Below are 21,296 nucleotides of genomic sequence, written 5' to 3'. Positions count from 1 at the left end.
TGCAGACGGAGGTCTATAACATCCTTTTAAATCTAAGTTCACAGCATTCGATAACTGCAATGCTAAAAACTAAGACTGTTTTAGATAAAGACCTTAGTTCAGTAACCACATATCTGTCTTTAATATAAATGGCTATACCTCCACCCTTACTTCATCGGTCACGTCGATAAATATAACCATCCAAGCCTATAGACAGATTTACAACAGATTTCTTAGGCCAGGTCTCGGACAGAATTTTAAGACATCTGAGTCAACAGTGAGAACCCAGACTTTATCATGTCCATTTTCGGGCATCAGACTCCTCACATTAATATGCATCAGTCCAAACCCTGATCTAGTGTTTAAATCATTTGGAGTAGGAAGTTCATCCATTGCCAATGGGCCTGGGTTTGGGTGAATGTTTCATGACACCAAAAGCAGAAAGAATGATGAAGCACCTTGATTTGTTGCTTCCCCAAATCTCTACACTTTGATTTAAAAAAAATAATCCAAACAGTCATCTGATACAACAAACAGTTTTTAGCCAGACCAAACCTGTAGATGATAATATTTTGTAAGCATGTCTCAGTAGGAGTCAAATGGTAACACAATCAGACCCCTCTGAAAGATAAAAGCTGCTGTAACATCAAGGTATTCAGCTGTAGTCTACAGGTCTAGTAGAACGTCAGCGCGTTTCACAACGCGCCCGGTCACCTTGCCGTGCTCTACCGCACATTGAGCCCAGTAGAATGGTCAGTCACCGTGTCCACCTAGCTGGGGCATCCTGGGCTAGCAAGCCCAGCGCATATAGATGTCATGTCACCACGCAGAGACCGACCTCTGGCTTCCACCACACAGCACAGCAAGGCAGTAGAGGAGTCAGATAGATTGGCGGAATACAGTTGACAAACTGACCTTTGAGGACTATCCAAGGCTAATCAGCCCAACGTGTCTCGACAGTCAGTCAATGTGAAGATGTATCCCCTTGGCTTTCAGGGAGGGCACCACACCGGCACTGTTTCCTCGTGTAGAAAACAGCAGATGTCACTGCTTGGTTTACTAGCGATTTTAATTATTTAATCCTGTAGGATTTTAGATTATTACCTGTTGTTTAATGATAACTCCCGCAGCCTATAACTGTTTTGCTTAGTAATAACATTTGTAACACTTGAAACAAATTAAGTGTGACAACTAGATCAGTGGATCTGCCCTGCCTCCATCTTTAGTTCTGCCCTGTCGATATGTTCCATTGTCTTAAGGAACATCCATTCTGTGATTTGATCACACACAGGGCAAGAGCCTTAAAATTCATCCTACAACTCTTTCAAAAGAAAATGGCACATCAGAACCATTTTCCAATGGCCCTGCTTTTGAGAAAGAATCACTCCATTAGCTCAATACTCAGCGTTAACTCTCCCTCTCTGCTGTGTCTGGGTGGTCATTACATAGACAACCACTGGCCTGTTCTACCCATTGATTTCATGTGGGGAAGCTGCTCCCGGACAGTTCATTAGGGTAAATCAGTGTTTCCCAAACTTGGTCTTGGTGAACCCAATGTTTTTTTTGGCCCTAGCACTATACAGCTGATTCAAATCTTACTCATCAAGCTTTGATTTTCCATAAGGGAGGGAGTTCCTAATATGGATGCCATTTCCCTGCAGTATAATCAGTCCACTGGATCAAAAAGTGACCACTACTACCGGTCTGTGGAAATACTGTAGAGTATTAGACTACTGAATGAAACTGCATTCATGGTAAATGGTGCATGTCTTCTAAATCAGAAATTACCTTTACATTTCAACCACACTACAAAGAATATCGTCGGCACTACGGATTGAATCGAGCCCTTGACCTTTCTATGAAAAACTACAGTTTTAGTTAAAGGTGGTGGTGTATGTCTGTGAGGTGGTCATTTGAAAGGAGAGAGAGAAAAAAACTGTCTCTCAACAGCCTCCTCTCCGCTCAAGTCGCTTGAGTGAGGCTCCACCCGTGGTTGCCATAGCAATGCTATCTGGGCCCACCAAGACCTAAAGCCCAAGGACAAACTGGACAACAATACAAAAGCTGTACACAGCCAGGAGTATCTGGTGAATTCAGACCTACACACACAGCTCTACAGCCAGGAGTATCTGGTGAATTCAGACCTACATCACAGCTCTACAGCCAGGAGTATCTGGTGAATTCAGACCAGCAGAGGATTTCTGCCTGCTGGATATCAAGTGTGAATCTCCCCTATTTACCTTTTTTCAAACAGGGAAGTCATATTGAGATTAAAGTCTCTTTTGCAAATGAGCCCTGCACAATACAAAAATGAACACATCGATAGGCAAGTAGAGATAAATGATTAAATACACATTAAGACAGGATTTTTCATGTGTGTGTATAAATACAATCTCACAAAGTGAAAAAATCTCACACACATGTTTACAAGGTAAACTTAATGCTTCAAAGTCTGTTTGCATCCTGGCAGTTGAACTGCTTGCAGTAAGGATTGGTGAACATGGATACAAACTAAACTTGTTTGCAGACATGATATACCTGACCAATATTGAAAACCCAATGCCCCCTGTAACGGAGACGCAGGAGGTCAGGAAGCAGGTGCAGTCGGTGAGTTTAATAGAAATTAACATGGGGAAAAAAAGGATTAGCATCTAAACATGAATCCAGGAAACAATACTACCAAATGGGTGATACAACGGAGTGCTCGATGAAGGGGAAGTAATCAGGGAGTGATGAAGTCCAGGTGTGCCTCGTGATGGGGTGCAGATGTGCTTAATTAAGGATCATTTGTGGAAAAAGTACCCAATCGGTATACTTGAGTAAAAGTAAAGATACCTTAATAGAAAATTACTGAGTTAAGTCAAAGTCACCCAGTAAAATATTACTTGAGTAAAAGTCTAAACGTATTTGGTATTAAATATACTTACATATCAAAAGTAAATGGAATTGCTCAAATATACTTAAGTACCCAAAAGTAAAAGTATAAATCATTTCAAATAACTTATAGTAAGCAAATCAGACTGCACAATTGTGTTTTTTTTTATTTGTATTCACACTAATAATTTAGAAATTAAGCATTTGTGTTTAGTGAAGCCACCAGATCTGAGGTAGTAGGAATGACCAAGTACTGTTGGGTGTCAGGGAAAATGCATGAAGTAAAAAAATCCATTATTTTCATTAGGAATGTAGTGAAGTAAAAGTAGGCAAAAATATCAATAGTAAAGTAAAGAACAGAAACAACAAAAAATAACTTAAGTACTACTTTAAAGTATTTTTACTTAAGTACTTTACACCACTGTTAATGATGGTTGCCAGGTGTGCGTAATGATGGGTTGCTAGGGTTGGTGGTTAGTAGACCGGCTATGTCGAGCACCGGAGCGGGAGTAGACATGACAGTACCCACCGGACGTGCGGCTCCAGCCGCAGGATGACACTGGCCAGGGGAATGGGCCAGGGGAATGGGCCAGAATTCTCAGATGTCGACTACCGTACTCCTCCCATTCCACCAGGTACTGGAGTCGACCCCCACAAAGCTGGGAGTCCAGGAGGTATCTAACAGCATCGGAGGCTCAGCTACAAGCAGGGCAGGCGGACCGGGAGGTTCTTGGTGGAGCCGCAATCTGCCTGCTCCTATTGGAGGCAGCATTCAAACTTCATCGGTGTGCCGGAACCACTCGTCCACCGCAGGAGCTTCGGTCTGGCCTGGGGTCCACGGGACCAGGGTCGGTTGATACCCCAAGACACACTGGAAGGGAGACAGCCCGGTGGAGGAGTGAAGTGAGTTCTGAGCGCACTCTGCCAAGGGAAGGAACCGGGCCCACTCCCCCTGCTGGACCTGACAGTGTCTCCTCAGGAACCTCTCCAGCTCCTGGTTGGTCCTCTCCACCTGCCCATTGGACTGAGGCCGTGACCCGGATGTGAGGCTGACTGTGACACACAGCTTCTCCATGAAGGCCTTCCATACTCACGATGTGAATTGGGGTCCACGGTCTGAGACGATGTCCTCTGGAAGGCCATAATGCCGGAAGACCTACTGGAAGGGGCAACGATTCGGGAGGGTAGTACTCAGGAATCGTGGAGATGGGACAGGGCTTTGGCTTTGATGTTCGGCGAACGTGGGCGGTATGACAGGGTGAAATTGAATCTAGATAAGAAAAGGGCCCACCTTGCTTGGCGTGGGTTCAGCCGCCACGCTGTCGGTATGTACTCCAGGTTCTGATGGTCGGTGAGGATGAGAAACAGGTCTGTGGGGCCCTTCAGCCAGTGTCTCCACTCACTTCTTAAATGCCAAATTCACCGACAGGAGCTCCCGATGTCATAGTTCCTTTCTGCGAGGTAGTATTCTGTGACAGAGACGCAGGGAGTCAGGAAGCAGGTGCAGTCGGTGAGTTTAATAGGAACGAACATGGCATGGATACAAAAACAGGAGTAGCATCTAAATATGAAAACAGGAAACAATACTACCTAATGGGTGATAAAGGGCAAGTCTGGGTGTGCCTCATGATGGGGCGCAGGTGTGCGAAATGATGGTTGGAGAAAAATGAAATAATGGCAACAAGAAAAAAGGATATCTACCAATTATGTAAAACATCACAGCACCATTTAAAAATATATGGCACATGGAAACCAATCGAGGGTGGTCTATGGTGATAGGTGGGATGGGCTGAGAGTAGCTGAGGGGTGGGATTAAAGAGCTTATGTTTGGTAATGCATTATTGTTATGTGACTGCTTTATATAAAAGTAAGTATGTATGTAAAATGTATATGTAGCAGAAAAGCTATTAAAAAAACAAAAAGGTAGTTGTCCTCCGAAAGAGAGGGGCGGTGGAGGAGTATAGAAAAAAAGGACACGATCTACATAAATCCTTTAAGTGGACCACAAAAAATATTAAATACTTAGGATGCTTAATGAAATACACTACTCAAAAAAATAAAGAGAACACTTAAACAACACAATGTAACTCCTAGTCAATCACACTTCTGTGAAATCAAACTGTCCACTTAGGAAGCAACCCTGATTGACAATACATTTCACATGCTGTTGTGCAAATGGAATAGACAACAGGTGGAAGTTATAGGCAATTAGCAAGACACCCCCAATAAAGGAGTGGTTCTGCAGGTGGTGACCACAGACCACTTCTCAGTTCCTATGCTTCCTGGCTGATGTTTTGGTCACTTTTGAATGCTGGCGGTGCTTTCACTCTAGTGGTAGCATGAGACGGAGTCTACAACCCACACAAGTGGCTCAGGTAGTGCAGCTCATCCAGGTTGGCACATCAATGCGAGCTATGGCAAGAAGGTTTGCTGTGTCTGTCAGCGTAGTATCCAGAGCATTGTGGCGCTACCAGGAGACAGGCCAGTACATCAGGAGACGTGTAGGAGGCCGTAGGAGGGCAACAACCCAGCAGCAGGACCGCTACCTCCGCATTTGCATGTGTCTGCTCAAACAGTCAGAAACAGACTCCATGAGGGTGGTATGAGGGCCCGACATCCACAGGTGGGGGTTGTGCTTACAGCCCAACACCGTGCAGGACGTTTGGCATTTGCCAGAGAACACCAAGTTTAGAAAATTCGCCACTGGCGCCCTGTGCTCTTCACAGATGAAAGCAGGTTCACACTGAGCACATGACAGTCGTGACAGAGTCTGGAGACGCCGTGGAGAACGTTCTGCTGCCTGCAACATCCTCCAGCATGACCGGTTTGGCGGTGGGTCAGTCATGGTATGGGGTGGCATTTCTTTGGGGGGCGGCAGAGCCCTCCATGTGCTCGCCAGAGGTAGCGTGACTGCCATTAGGTACCGAGATGAGATCCTCAGACCCCTTGTGAGACCATATGCTGGTGCGGTTGGCCCTGGGTTCCTCCTAATGCAAGACAATGCTAGACCTCATGTGGCTGGAGTGTGTCAGCAGTTCCTGCAAGAGGAAGGTGTTGATGCTATGGACTGGCCCGCCCGTTCCCCAGACCTGAATCCAAATGAGCACATCTGGGACATCATGTCTTGCTCCATCCACCAACGTCACGTCACATTGCACCACAGACTGTCCAGGAGTTGGCAGAAGCTTTAGTCCAGGTCTGGGAGGATATCCCTCAGGAGACCATCCGCCACCTCATCAGGAGCATGCCTAGGCATTGTAGGGAGGTCATACAGGCACGTGGAGGCCACACACACTACTGAGCCTCATTTTGACTTGTTTTAAGGACATTACAGTTGGATCAGCCTGTAGTGTGGTTTTCCACTTTAATTTTGAGAGTGACTCCAAATCCAGACGTCCGTGGGTTGATACATTCCATTGATCATTTTTGTGTGATTTTGTTGTCAGCACATTCAACTATGTAAAGAGAAAAGTATTTAATAAGAATATTTCATTCATTCAGATCTAGGATGTGTTATTTTAGTGTTCCCTTTATTTTTTGAGCAGTGTATAACTTTATTCCATTACTCAACAATATGAAAGCAACTTTAATTAAGTGATATACACTTCCCAAATAATGGGGTGAAAAATAAATAAATAAATACAGTAGTGGGAGATGTAGTTGTTTGGGCTAAATTATAGATGGGCTATGCACAGGTGCAGTAATCTGTGGGCTGCTCAAAGCTAGTGAGGGAGATAAGTGTTTCCAGTTTCAGAGATTTTTGTAGTTCGTTCCAGTCATTGGCAGCAGAGAACTGGAAGGAGAGGCGGCCAAAGGAAGAATTGGTTTTGGAGGTGACCAGAGAGATATACAGTGAGGGAAAAAAGTATTTGATCCCCTGCTGATTTTGTATGTTTTCCCACTGACAAAGAAATGATCAGTCTATAATTTAAATGCTAGGTTTATTTGAACATTGAGAGACAGAACAACAACAAAAAAATCCAGAAAAACGCATGTCAAAAATGTCAAAAAATGTTTTGCATTTTAATGAGGGAAATAAGTATTTGACCCCTCTGCAAAACATGATTAAGTACTTGGTGGCAAAACCCTTGTTGGCAATCACAGAGGACAGGTGTTTCTTGTAGTTGGCCACCAGGTTTGCATACATCTCAGGCGGGATTTTGTCACACTCCTCTTTGCCACTCCAGGACCATACCTGTTGAAACTAGGGGGTACTATTTTCATTTTTGGAAAAATAACGTTCCCAAAGTAAATGGGCTATTTTGTCAGGACAAGATGCTAGAATATGCATATAATTGACAGCTTAGGATAGAAAACACTCTAACGTTTCCAAAACTGTAAAAATACATATTGTCTGTGAGTATAACAGAACTGATATTGCAGGTGAAAGCCTGAGAAAAATCCAATCAGGAAGGGACTCTTATTTAGAAAGCTCTGGGTTCCTATGTGTCCCTATTGAGCAGTGAATGAGATATCAACCAGATTCCTTTTTCTTTGGCTTCCCTAATGTGTCTAGTGTCACAATACATAATTTCAGGCTTTTATTTTGAAGAATGAGCCTGAACGACAACATTGCGTCAGTGGTCAGCTGGAGGCTCTCAGAGTGTTTTGTGCATAAAAGACAAATGCGGCCATTGTTTCTCTCTTTCCTACTAAGAAGCCACCTGTCCCGGTTGATATATTATTGAATAGATATTTGAAAAACACCTTGAGGATTGATTATAAAAAAATTATTTCCATGTTTCTGTCGATATTATGGATCTAATTTGGAATATTTTTCGGCGTTGTCGTGACCGCAGTTTCCGGTGGATTTCTCAACCAAATGTGAAGTACAAACGGAGGTGTTTCGGCTATAAAAAATCATCTTTATGGGACAAAATGAACATTTGCTGTCTAACTGAGAGTCTCGTGAGTGAAAACATCCAAAGCTCATCAAAGGTAAACGATTTAATTTGATTGATTTTCTGATTTTCGTGACCAAGCTGCCTGCTGCTAGCTAGGCATAATGCTATGCTAGGCTATCGATAAACTTACACAAATGCTTGTCTTGCTTTGGCTGTAAAGCATCATTTCAAAATCTGATATGACAGGGAGATTATCAAAAGGCTAAGCTGTGTTTCAATATATTTCACTTGTGACAATTGGCCCAGGTCCGGGAGAGGGAGTTCCAAGAGGTTATTAATGTGCTTCTTCTTGAGCCACACCTTTGCTGCCTTGGCCGTGTGTTTTGGGTCATTGTCATGCTGGAATAGCCATCCACGACCCATTTCAATGCCCTCGCTGAGGTAAAGGAGGTTCTCACCCAAGATTTGACGGTACATGGCCCCATCCATCGTCCCTTTGATGCAGTGAAGTTGTCCTGTCCCCTTAGCAGAAAAACACCCCCAAAGTATTATGTTTACACCTACATGTTTGACGGTGGGAATGGTGTTCTTGGGGTCATAGGTGAGTTGAGTTGATGCAAAAGAGCTCCATTTTGGTCTCATCTGACCACAACACTTTCACCCAGTTGTCCTCTGAATCATTCAGATGTTCAATATCAAACTTCAGACTGGCATGTACAGTGGGACAAAAAAGTATTTAGTCAGCCACCGATTGTGCAAGTTCTCCCAATTAAAAAGATGACGCCGCCAAGGGACTCAAATCCTGCAGTGCCAGACGTGTCCCCCTGCTTAAGCCAGTACATGTCCAGGCCCGTCTGAAGTTTGCTAGAGAGCATTTGGATGATCCAGAAGAAGATTTGGAGAATGTCATATGGTCAGATGAAACCAAAATATGACTTTTTGGTAAAAACTCAACTCATCGTGTTTGGAGGACAAAGAATGCTGAGTTGCATCCAAAGAACACCATACCTACTGATTTTTTTTTTTTTTTTTTTCACCTTTATTTAACCAGGTAGGCTAGTTGAGAACAGGTTCCCATTTGCAACTGCGACCTGGCCAAGATAAAGCATAGCAGTGTGAACAGACAACACAGAGTTACACATGGAGTAAACAATTAACAAGTCAATAACACAGTAGAGAAAAAAAGGGGAGTCTATATACAATATGTGCAAAAGGCATGAGGAGGTAGGCGAATAATTACAATATTGCAGATTAACACTGGAGTGATAAATGATCAGATGATCATGTACAGGTAGAGATATTGGTGTGCAAAAGAGCAGAAAAGTAAATAAATAAAAACTGTGGGGATGAGGTAGGTGAAAATGGGTGGGCTATTTACCAATAGATTATGTACAGCTGCAGCGATCGGTTAACTGCTCAGATAGCTGATGTTTGAAATTGGTGAGGGAGATAAAAGTCTCCAACTTCAGCGATTTTTGCAATTCGTTCCAGTCACAGGCAGCAGAGTACTGGAACGAAAGGCGGCCGAATGAGGTGTTGGCTTTAGGGATGATCAATGAGATACACCTGCTGGAGCGCGTGCTACGGATGGGTGTTGCCATCGTGACCACTGAGCTGAGATAAGGCGGAGCTTTGCCTAGCATGGCCTTGTAGATGACCTGGAGCCAGTGGGTCTGGCAACGAATATGTAGCGAGGGCCAGCCGACTAGAGCATACAAGTCGCATAGGTGGGTAGTATAAGGTGCTTTAGTGACAAAACGGATGGCACTGTGATAAACTGCATCCAGTTTGCTGAGAAGAGTGTTGGGAGCAATTTTGTAGATGACATCGCCGAAGTCGAAGATCGGTAGGATAGTCAGTTTTACTAGGGTAAGCTTGGCAGCGTGAGTGAAGGAGGCTTTGTTGCGGAATAAAAAGCCGACTCTTGATTTGATTTTCGATTGGAGATGTTTGATATGGGTCTGGAAGGAGAGTTTGCAGTCTAGCCAGACACCTAGGTACTTATAGGTGTCCACATATTCAAGGTCGGAACCATCCAGTGTGGTTATGCTAGTCGGGCAAGCGGGTGCAGGCAGCGATCGGTTGAAAAGCATGCATTTGGTTTTACTAGCGTTTAAGAGCAGTTGGAGGCCACGGAAGGAGTGTTGTATGGCATTGAAGCTCGATTGGAGGTTAGATAGCACAGTGTCCAATGACGGGCCGAAAGTGTATAGAATGGTGTCGTCTGCGTAGAGGTGGATCAGGGAATCACCCGCAGCAAGAGCAACATCATTGATATACACAGAGAAAAGAGTCGGCCCGAGAATTGAACCCTGTGGCACCCCCATAGAGACTGCCAGAGGACCGGACAACATGCCCTCCGATTTGACACACTGAACTCTGTCTGCAAAGTAATTGGTGAACCAGGCAAGGCAGTCATCCGAAAAACCGAGGCTATTGAGTCTGCCGATAAGAATATGGTGATTGACAGAGTCGAAAGCCTTGGCAAGGTCGATGAAGACGGCTGCACAGTACTGTCTTTTATCGATGGCGGTTATGATGTCGTTTAGTACCTTGAGTGTGGCTGAGGTGCAACCGTGACCGGCTCGGAAACCAGATTGCATAGCGGAGAAGGTACGGTGGGATTCGAGATGGTCACTGACCTGTTTGTTGACTTGGCTTTCGAAGACCTTAGATAGGCAGGGCAGAATGGATATAGGTCTGTAACAGTTTGGGTCCAGGGTGTCTCCCCCTTTGAAGAGGGGGATGACTGCGGCAGCTTTCCAATCCTTGGGGATCTCAGACGATATGAAAGAGAGGTTGAACAGGCTGGTAATAGGGGTTGCGACAATGGCGGCGGATAGTTTCAGAAATGGAGGGTCCAGATTGTCAAGCCCAGCTGATTTATACGGGTCCAGGTTTTGCAGCTCTTTCAGAACATCTGCTATCTGGATTTGGGTAAAGGAGAACCTGGAGAGGCTTGGGCGAGGAGCTGCGGGGGGGCCGGAGCTGTTGGCCGAGATAGGAGTAGCCAGGCGTAAGGCATGGCCAGCTGTTGAGAAATGCTTGTTGAAGTTTTCGATAATCATGGATTTGTCGGTGGTGACCGTGTTCCCTAGCCTCAGTGCAGTGGGCAGCTGGGAGGTGGTGCTCTTGTTCTCCATGGACTTCACAGTGTCCCAGAACTTTTTGGAGTTGGAGCTACAGGATGCAAACTTCTGCCTGAAGAAGCTGGCCTTAGCTTTCCTGACTGACTGTGAAGCATGGGGGTGGAAACATCATGCTTTGGGGCTGTTTTTCTACAAAGGGACCAGGACGACTGATCCGTGTAAAGGAAAGAATGAATGGGGCCATGTATCTTGAGATTTTGAGTGAAAACCTCATTCCATCAGCAATGGCATTGACGTGGCTGGATATTTCAGCATGACAATGATCCCAAACACACCGCCCGGGCAACGAAGGAGTGGCTTCGTAAGAAGCATTTCAAGGTGCTGGAGTGGCCTAGCCAGTCTCCAGATCTCAACCCCATAGAACATCTTTGGAGGGAGTTGAAAGTCTGTGTTGCCCAGCAACAGACCCAAAACATCACTGCTCTAGAGGAGATCTGCATGGAGGAATGGGCCAAAATACCAGCAACAGCGTGTGAAAACCTTGTGAAGACGTCCAGAAAACGTTTGACCTTGTCATTGCCAACAAAGGGTATATAACAAAGTATATACCTAATACTTATTTTCCACCATAATTTGCAAATAAATTCATAAAAAATCATACAATGTGATTTTCTGGATTTTTTTCTTCTCATTTTGTCTGTCATAGTTGAAGTGAAATTACAGGCCTCTCTCATCTTTTTAAGTGGAGAACTTGCAGAATTGGTGGCTGACTAAATACTTTTTTGCCCCACTGTATATGCAAAGAGATAATAAATATATATATAATCTGTTTGCATGTATATAATGCTTTATATTCCTAGAATGTGTTCAACATTTATGAATGGGTATCGAATTAGGACAATAAAATATCAAATATATATAGTTCGAACCAGCCACAAAACCTTGCTAAGCTAAAGCCTAGGCAGTACTTCGGGGAGCTAATGCAAGTCTTCATTTCTCATGCAAGGGTATTCATCACATATGAAGTCTGATTCCCATGCCAGCTTTGTTATAAGTGTGTGTTTGTGTACACATCAATGTGTGAATGTGATTATCCGACAATCCAGACACTTGGGGGTTAACTCAGCCAAGGATGCTCTCTCTCCCCTCACCAGAGTAGTTTCGATGGGGTTCTGAGTGGAGACATGGCCACACATCCTGTTGCTGATGCCAGAAGTGGAGTGTAACAGAGATGTTTAGAGCATATTTGCTTTGCTTTGCTTGCATTCCTCCATGTACTGCCTGCTAAAATAATAAAAGCCTGGGTTACTTCAGGTCGGCCTTGGCCAAGGGAGACGGAACATGCATTGTTGTCATTGGCTCCTTCTGAGGAGCCATCTTAAAGGTACCGTACAGTGTCTTAAAGGTAGAGTAGTTTGAGTACTAAGGAGCTGCCCATATTATTGAATGAGTGTACATTGTGTCCCTATCACTGTGATAGGTGTCTGTAGGGTAGAGGTTCAGATTCAGAATCACATAGGCAGTACTTTCTTTAAACATTTTATTACATTTTCACTTAGGACTTACATTTTTTCTTTAAAGATTGAACCATGGCCTATTTTATTGCCTTTTAACACCCTTACCTCATTTGCACACACTGTATATATACTTTTTGTTTTGTTATTACTGTATTATTGACTGTGTTTTGTTTACTCCATGTGTAACTCTGTGTTGTTATATGTGTCAAATTGCTATGCTTTATCTTGGCCAGGTCGCAGTTGCAAATGAGAACTTGTTCTCAACTGACCTACCTGGTTAAATAAAGGTAAAAAAAAAAACATGGGAACATTGCTTTTAAAAACCGCAAAACCTACTGTATAACCCGTGATCGGACTGAATCCCAGCCTAGGAAGCATTAGCTGGAAATCAGAGTCTGTGTGTGAAGGAGAGACCTGGGTCATTGTCAGTATGCATTAAACAGAAGAAAATGTTTGTTTCTCTAGCAATTTGCCTCTCCACCTGTACCCAGCCACACTATCAATGATCCAGAAAATCACCTGTAACGATCTCCGCTGTTCCCCAGACCTCATGGGTCATAGTGGATTTGAAAAGTGTTTCAGTGTGTTGTTCTTTTCTTGAACTATCTTTTCACCAAAACAATGAAGAATCCCAAACCAACCTCGAGATAAAAATAAAGATTCTGCAGGCTACAGAAACAACCCGATATTTAGATTACAAATACATGTATTATTTTATACTGCCCCCTCCCGAAAACAATCATTGGATTGCCTGCCTATGGAGGTATAGGCAATGCTGACAAAGAAAGTGATGCACAAACATCTCACTGTGTAAGCATTAAAGCCTTGCTCTACGATTCTCTCTTTTTTCCCCCATACCTGGTGTGATTGATTATATGCTAAAAGTGATTTTTGGTTACAGAGACAAGTCATATCCATGTACGAACAGAATATTAGGACAAGTCAGCTAGACGAGTCATTGTGTGCTCAAACATGGATAATTGTTTATACTGTATGGATCGATATGTTTGTTACATTGTGTTTTACTCTATGACTTGGTGATAAGCTTGAAACATTCCCTATAGCATTTTTGGCACATATATTGTAAATGGCTGTACTATTTTGCCTTTGTGCAATGCAATCATGATCATTATATACTAAGTTGAGAAGTAATTAACAAAACGGACCATGAAATAAAATGCAAATAATAAATGAGTGTTTTGAGATGTGATTAGGGCTCTGGTCAAAAGTAGTCAACTATGTACGCATAGCGTGCCATTTGGGACGCATTCATTTGTGTGGTTGTTCCAATATCAAATCAAATCGAGCTTTATTTATACTGCACATTTCAGACATGAAAGGCAAAGCAATGTGCTTCACAGGAAGAAAAAAACAACAACATAGAAATGAATCGGATCTCCATGGTCGTGCTATTGTGCTATAGTTTTATGGGAATATAAATATGGTAATTATATGTCTATTGCACATTGATTAGTTGTAAACATACTGGAACACTCAGACAAGTGACGTCAGTGAACACAGTAGTTTCATACAAAAAAATGTGGCTTGTTTGTACAGAGAGAGTGCGGTGTGTGTGTGTGTTCTTTAGACGTGATTATTTCTTTGTGTACTGTATGCCGGTGTGTTTAAGTTTGTTTTTGTCAGCGCACATACAATACCTGTAATACCTGTAATATCTATTTGATTGTAAGCATGTGTATGTGTGTACAGTATTTGCTTGCGCATATTTCTATGTGTAGTGTGACTTTCTGTAATTTTGTCAGCACCTCTACCAACTTTTTGGGGATGTGTGTCAGCTCCAGCTTTTTACTGTATGTGTTTGTCAAAGTCAAACTAAGATGCTTAGTCATGGTCAAACTCAGCGTCCGTCTTACACCTCCCCCCTCTCTTCCTCCACAGACGGCCCGAGAACAGGATGTTAATGCTTGATGGAATGCCTGCAGTCCGAGTCAAAGCCGAGCCCCTGGAATCGGAACACGGGGTAAAAGAGCAGTTTTCCAAACATTTCCTATTTTTCCTTCCTCCTTTTTTCTTTCCTCCTATCGACAACAGCCCTATAATCGCTCCTGGGGGGAGGAAGAGATCGAGATCGAGAGAGAGAGAGAGTTAGTGACAGGGAGGGAGGGAGGGAGGGAGTACAAGGGAAGAGAGTGCGGGGGCTCGGAGGAGTGGTCGTAGAGAGTGGTGGTGAGGAGGAGAGGAGAGGGCTTAAACAGCTGCGGTCAGAATGCATAAAGGACTTACAGTGAGGTTGCTTTAGCTAGCAGGGAGTCCATGTTGGCAGGGGGGCTGAGTAACTGCTTCAGGGAGAGACACAAGGAAAACTCCCAAAACGAAGTATATCTCTCTCTTGCTTCTTTGTCTCCCCTGCCCTCTCTTTCCCCCTTTCTCTCTGCCTCTCTCCAATTCAAAATCAAAACACACACACAGTCTCAGTCTCTCCCTATAAGTCTCTTTCTCTCCCTAACTAGCTGTATGCTGGAATCTGTCTCTCTCCGTCCTCTGCCTAAAGCCAACCAACTCTGTCTTTCCATCTATACAAACACTCACTATCATCCCTCCATCTCTCCCTCCATCTCTCTCACTCGCCTACACACAGTCTCTCTCACCCTTCGTTCTCTCCCACTATCCCCCACTCTCCCCCTCAGACATGCTTTCAGTTCCAATCGTCTCTCCGTTCAATTCAAGACCGGCATTAAATGTAAGGACATTTCTTCACAATTTGCAACAACTGCGACAAGAATTTTGTTTTAAGTATCTAACAATATGTGTCATAGGAGGATAAGACGTGAAAACAAAGAAAGCTCTCTCTCTCTCTCTCTCTCTCTCTCTCTCTCTCTCTCTCTCTCTCTCTCTCTCTTTGTCACGATTCTCTTAATACTCTTCCTGTAACATGATGCTCTTGCCCACCTGAGCAGAGCAGCCCTTTAAACTGTGTCACCACAATATGCACAAAAAGTGACACTTTCATGGGTGTTTGGTATGCTTCATCCTTTGCTTTCCCCTTAATTTGCACAATTAGCTACCTTAGATGGGATGCATACTGTAGTGTAGTAAGTAAAGTGTATGTCTTCTACCATTCCTCGCTGCAAAGCTGCCAGTTATGATGTAATTGCAATTAGTTTTGGCCACTGAGTGAAGTCTCTGTACTGTAACAGGAGTCCAAAGATATACTATATTATTGTTTTTTTCCCAAACATAAGTGCTCTTTAGTCAAAAAATCATCAGCTACAGACATGAAGTGGTCTTCTGCTGTGCAGAAGCTGTTGCTAGGTTACGACAGAGCTTTGTGTAGCTGTTACAGCTGTGTGTGTGCAGAGGAGTCCAGCCAATGTTTTATTTTTAGTGATGGCTGTCACCATGATGAATAGTATATCAGTTATCAATAACTCGTTGATTCTAATGCGTTTTGTAATTGGAGATATAATGTCTGTGACAGGGTGGGCTCATTTCTAAATTGAGTTGGGGTCTTTCATTCCAATACAAGTGTCCAATTTGAATTGAATTAGAATTAAAGGAAATATAATTTATGCTGGGCAAAAATATAAACAAGTAAAGTGTTGGTCCCGTGTTTCATGAGCTAAAATAAAATAAAATTCTACGCTCATTTTTTTCATTATTATTATTATTTGTAGTATTTTTGTTAACATCCCTGTTAGTGACAATGTTTCCTTTGCCAAGATAATCCATCCAACTGACAGGTGTGGCATATCAAGAAACGGATTAAACAGCATATCATTACAAAGGTGCACCTTGTGCTGGGGACAATAAAGGCCACTCTAAAATGTGCAGTTTTGTCATACATCACAATGCCACAGATGTCCCAAGTTTTGAGGGACAATGCAATTGGCATGCTGACTGCAGTAATGTCTACCAGAGCTGTTGAAAGATAATTAAATGTTCATAAAATGTCTCTACCATAAGCCGTCTGAGACCAGCCTCCCGGACAGCTGATGAATCTAGGGTTTGCACAACAGAAATATCGTCAGAAACCGTCTCAGGGAAGCTCATCTGCATGCTTGTGGTTCTCACCAGGGTTTTGACCTGACTGCAGTTCTGCGTCGTAACCGACTTCAGTGGGCGAATGCTCACCTTCGGTGGCTGTCACGTTGGAGAAGTGTGCTCTTCACTGATGAATCCCGGTTTCAACTGTACAGGGCAGATGGCAGAGTGTGGGCAAGCGGTTTGCTGATGTCAACGTTGTGAACAGAGTGCCCCATGTTGGCGGTGTGGTTATGGTATGGGCAGGCATAAGTTACAGACAACGAACCCACTTGTATTTTATCAAAAGCAATTTGAATGCACAGAGACACGGTGACGAGATCATGAGGCCCATTGTCCTGCCATTCGTCCGCCGCCATCATCTCATGTTTCAGCATGATAATGGATGGCCCCATGTCACAAGGATCTGTACACAATTCCTGCAATTCCACAATTCCAGTTCTTCCGTGGCCTGCATACTGACGTGTCACCCACTGAGCATGTTTGGGATGCTTTTGGTATACGTGAATTTCAGCGTGTTCCAGTTCCTGCCAATATGCAGCAACTTTGCACAGCCCTTGAAGAGGAGTGGGACAACATTCCACAGGCCACAATCAACATCTGGATAACATGTGTGAAATCCTTGATAATGTATGTGATATCAACAGAGATGTGTATTTTCTGGTTGATTTAAATAATGACTGGCTTCATCAAGAAAAAGCTTCAAACTGTAACCAGTACCTACAACCTGGTTCAGGTCATCAGTCAAACTACCAAGGTAGTTAGAAACAGCACAGGAATTAAATCATCAACATGTATTGATCACATCTTTACCAATGCTACAGAAATGTACTTGAAAGCAGTATCCAGATCCATCGGATGTAGTGATCACAATATAGTAGCCATATCTAGGAAAACCAAAGTTCCAAAGGCTGGGCTTAATATAGTGAATAAGAGGTCATACAATACGTTTTGTAGTGATTCATATGTTGTTGATGTAAAGAATATTTGTTGGGTCGTGGTGTGTAATGAAGAGCAAACAGACGTTACACTTGACACATTTATGAAATTGCTGTAAAAACGTTTAAATCCCTGTGGATTGATGAGGAATTTAAACATTTTATGGTTGAGAGGGATGAGGAAAAGGGAATGGCAAATAAGTCTGGCTGCACAAGCGATTGGCAAACGTACTGTACTTTATGATTTTTTCATTGGCAAGAAGAGCAAACTTTGGAATGACATGCCAGCAACAAACGCTGCATTACACATCCAACTATATCTGACCAAATTATGAAAGACAGGGATTGTAATTTTGAATTCTGTAAAGTGAGTGTGGAAGAGGTGAAATAATTATTGTCTATCAACAATGGCAAGCCATCGGGGTCTGACGGATGATATTATCACTCCTATTTGCCATATCTTCAATTTAAGCCTACTAGAAAGTGTGTAACGTCAGACCTGGAGGGAGGCAAAAGTCATGCTGCTACCTAAGAATAGTAAAGTCCCCTTTAATGGCTCCAATAGCTGACCAATCAGCCTGTTACCAACCCGTAGTAAAGTTTTTGAAAAAATTGTGTTTGACCAGACTTTCAGGACATTCAACAAGCACAGCACTTAGACAAATGACTGACGATTGGCTAAGAGACATTTATAATAAAACGATTGTGGGGGATGTTTCATTAGACTTCAGTGTGGCTTTTGACATTATCGATCATAGTCTGCTACTCAAATAGCCACCCTTTGCCTTGATGACAGCTCTCTCAACCAGCTGATTTTCTTTTTCAACAGTCTTGAAGTAGTTCCCACATATGCTGAGCACTTGTTGGCTGCTTTTCTTTCACTCTGCGGTCCAACTCATCCCAAACCATCTCAATTTGGTTGAGGTCAGGTTATTTTGGAGACCAGGTCATCTGATGCAGTACTCCATCACTCTCCTTTTTGGTCAAATAGCCGTTACACAGCCTGGAGGTGTGTTGGGTCATTGTCCTGTTGAAAATGATTGACCCATTAAGCCCAAACCAGATGGAATGGCGTATCACTGCAGAATGCTGTGATACTCATGCTGGTTAAGTGTGCCTTGAATTCTAAATAAATCACAGACAGTGTCACCAGCAAAGGACCATAACACCACATCCACGCTTTACGGTGGGAAATACACATGCAGAGATCATCTGTTCTCCCACACCACATCTCAGAAACACTTGGCGGTTGGAACCAAAAATCATCCATTTGGACTCCAGACCAGAGCACAAATTTCCACCGGTCTAATGTCCACTGCTCAAGAGAATGCCAATATTGTGCAAAGCTGTCATCAAGGCAAAGAGTGGCTATTTGAAGAATCTCAAATATAACATATATTTTGATTTGTTTAACCTCTCTAGGGTACTTGGGACGCTAGCGTCCCATCTGGCCAATATCCAGTGAGATTGCAGAGCACCATATTCAAATACAGAAATGCTCATTATAAAAATTCAGAAAACAAAACATATTTTACATAGGTTTAATGATGATTAACTTCTTGTTAAACCAACCACAGTGGCATTTTATAAAATGCTTTTTGGCGAAATCATACCTAGCCCAGAACATACCTAGCCCAGAACATACCTAGCCCAGAACATATCCCAGTTGACAAATTATTACAAACAGTAACCAGCCAAGCAGAAGCGTTACAGAAATAGAGATACAATTAATCCCTTACCTTTGATGATCTTCATATGGTGGCAATCAGAAGACATTCATTTACTCAATAAATGTTCCTTTTGTTTGATGAAGTCTCTTTATATCCAAAAACCTCCGTTTTGTTAGTGCGTTTTCTTCAGTAATCCACAGGCTCAAACGCAGTCAAAATAATCAGACAAAAAAATCTAAATTGTACCGGTAAAGTTCATAGAAACATGTCAAAAGGTAAATAAGAAATGCACATGCGCATGAAAAAGCTCTGCGACACGGTAGGGTCCACTCGTTCAGACTGGTCGTACTCCCTCATTCATAAGAATACAAGCCTGAAACGATTTCTAGAGACTGTTGACATCTAGTGGAAGGCATAGGAACTGCAAATGGAGTCCTAAGTCAATAGATACTGTAATAGAAAACTACAAAACTCCCCAAAAAACGACTTCCTGAATGGATTTTTCTCAGGTTTTCGCCTGCTAAATCAGTTCTGTTATTCTCACAGACACTATGTTAATAGTTTTGGAAACTTTAGAGTGTTTTCTATCCAAATCAACCAATTATATGCATATCGTATCTTCTGGGCCCGAGTAGTTTGGGCATGCTTTTAATCCAATAATCCGAATGCTGCCCCCTACCCTAGAGAATTTAACACTTTTTCGGTTACTACATGATTCCATATGTGTTATTTCATAGTTTTGATGTCTTCACAATTATTCTACGATGTAGAAATTAGTCAAAATAAAGAAAAACACTTGAATAAAAATATTCCAGTCTGTGTAAACAAAACAGTCCTGTAGCTTAGCATCTGCTTCATCTGATCACTTTTTTTATTTATAGTCACTGGGGTCACTTTCATTTTCGCTTGTAAACAGGAATCAGCAGCAAAGGATTATGGTCAGATTCTCCAAATGGAGAGAGAGGGAGAGCTTTGTATGCATCGCTGTGTATGGAGTAAAGGTGCTCAAGAGTTTTCTTCCTCTGGTTGCACATTTAACCTGCTGATAGAAATTTGGTTTATTATTAGATTAGAATTAGATTTAAGTTTCCCTGCATTAAACTCCCCGGCTACTAGGAGCGCCGCCTCTGAGTGAGCGTTTTCTTTTTTGCTTATGGTGGAATACATCTCATTCAGTGCTGTCTGAGATCAGCCTCTGACTGTGGTGGTATATAGACAGCTACGAAAAATACAGATGAAAACTTTCTATGTAGATAGTTTGGTCTACAGCTTATCATGAGATACTCTACCTCAGGCGAGCAATAGCTCAAGACTTCCTTTGATTTGATGGGGGTCTAAAACTTTTGCCCGGTAATGTACGTGTTATGGCTTTACACCCCTGCTATATTGTGGATAAAGAGTTACCTGTCTAACAGAACACAGAGGGTGTTCTTTAAAACTTCGTATGGCTTGAATCCTACTAACGGGATCGATATGACAACAGCCAGCCAAATTCAAAACAACAGAAATCCCATAATAAAAATTCCTCAAACATAGAAGTATTTTACACCATTTTAAAGATACACTTATTGTTAATCCCACCGCAGTGTCCAATTTCAAAAAGTATTTATGACGAAAGCACACCAAACGATTATGTTAGGTCTGCACCTCGTCACAGAAAAACACAGCCATTTTTTCCAGCCAAAGAGAGGTGTAACAAAAAGCAGAAATAGAGATAATATGAATCACTAACCTTTGATGATCTTCATCAGATGACACTCATAGGACTTCATGTTACATAATACATGCATGTTTTGTTCGATAAAGTTCATATTTATTTACAGTGGGGCAAAAAAGTATTTAGTCAGCCACCAATTGTGCAGGTTCTCCCACTTAAAAAGATGAGAGAGGCCTTTAATTTTCATCATAGGTACACTTCAAATATGACAGACAAAATGAGAGAAAAAAATCCTAGAAAATCACATTGTAGGATTTTTAATGAATTTATTTGCAAATTATGGTGGAAAATAAGTATTTGGTCACCTACAAACAAGCAAGATTTCTGGCTCTCACAGACCTGTAACTTCTTCTTACCTGTATTAATGGCACCTGTATGAACTTGTTATCAGTATAAAAGACACCTGTCCACAACCTCAAACAGTCACACTCCAAACTCCACTATGGCCAGGACCAAAGAGCTGTCAAAGGACACCAGAAACAAAATTGTAGACCTGCACCAGGCTGGGAAGACTAAATCTGCAATAGGTAAGCAGCTTGGTTTGAAGAAATCAACTGTGGAAGCAATTATTAGGAAATGGAAGACATACAAGACCACTGATAATCTCCCTCGATCTGGGGCACCACGCAAGATCTCACCCCGTGGGGTCAAAATGATCACAAGAAC

The 21,296-nt window shown here is 42.6% G+C and overlaps 1 protein-coding gene across 2 annotated transcripts in view; it reads left to right on the top strand.

Moving 5' to 3' along the window:
* The window catches only part of klf12b (Kruppel-like factor 12b), a 159,925-nt gene that overhangs the window by 66,595 nt on the left and 72,034 nt on the right, over positions 1-21,296 (top strand). For both annotated transcript variants that reach the window (XM_046359183.1, XM_046359189.1), the window contains exon 2: positions 14,203-14,284. In XM_046359183.1, coding sequence (XP_046215139.1) covers positions 14,219-14,284 — 66 coding nt within the window. In that variant the 5' untranslated portion in view covers positions 14,203-14,218. The remainder of the gene's footprint in view (positions 1-14,202; positions 14,285-21,296) is intronic.

This window comes from Oncorhynchus gorbuscha, linkage group LG01 (assembly GCF_021184085.1).
Source record: "Oncorhynchus gorbuscha isolate QuinsamMale2020 ecotype Even-year linkage group LG01, OgorEven_v1.0, whole genome shotgun sequence".
NCBI classification, from domain to species: domain Eukaryota; kingdom Metazoa; phylum Chordata; class Actinopteri; order Salmoniformes; family Salmonidae; genus Oncorhynchus; species Oncorhynchus gorbuscha.
The sequence above is the reverse complement of the archived record's forward strand: the minus strand, read 5'-3'. Positions and strand labels throughout refer to the sequence as shown.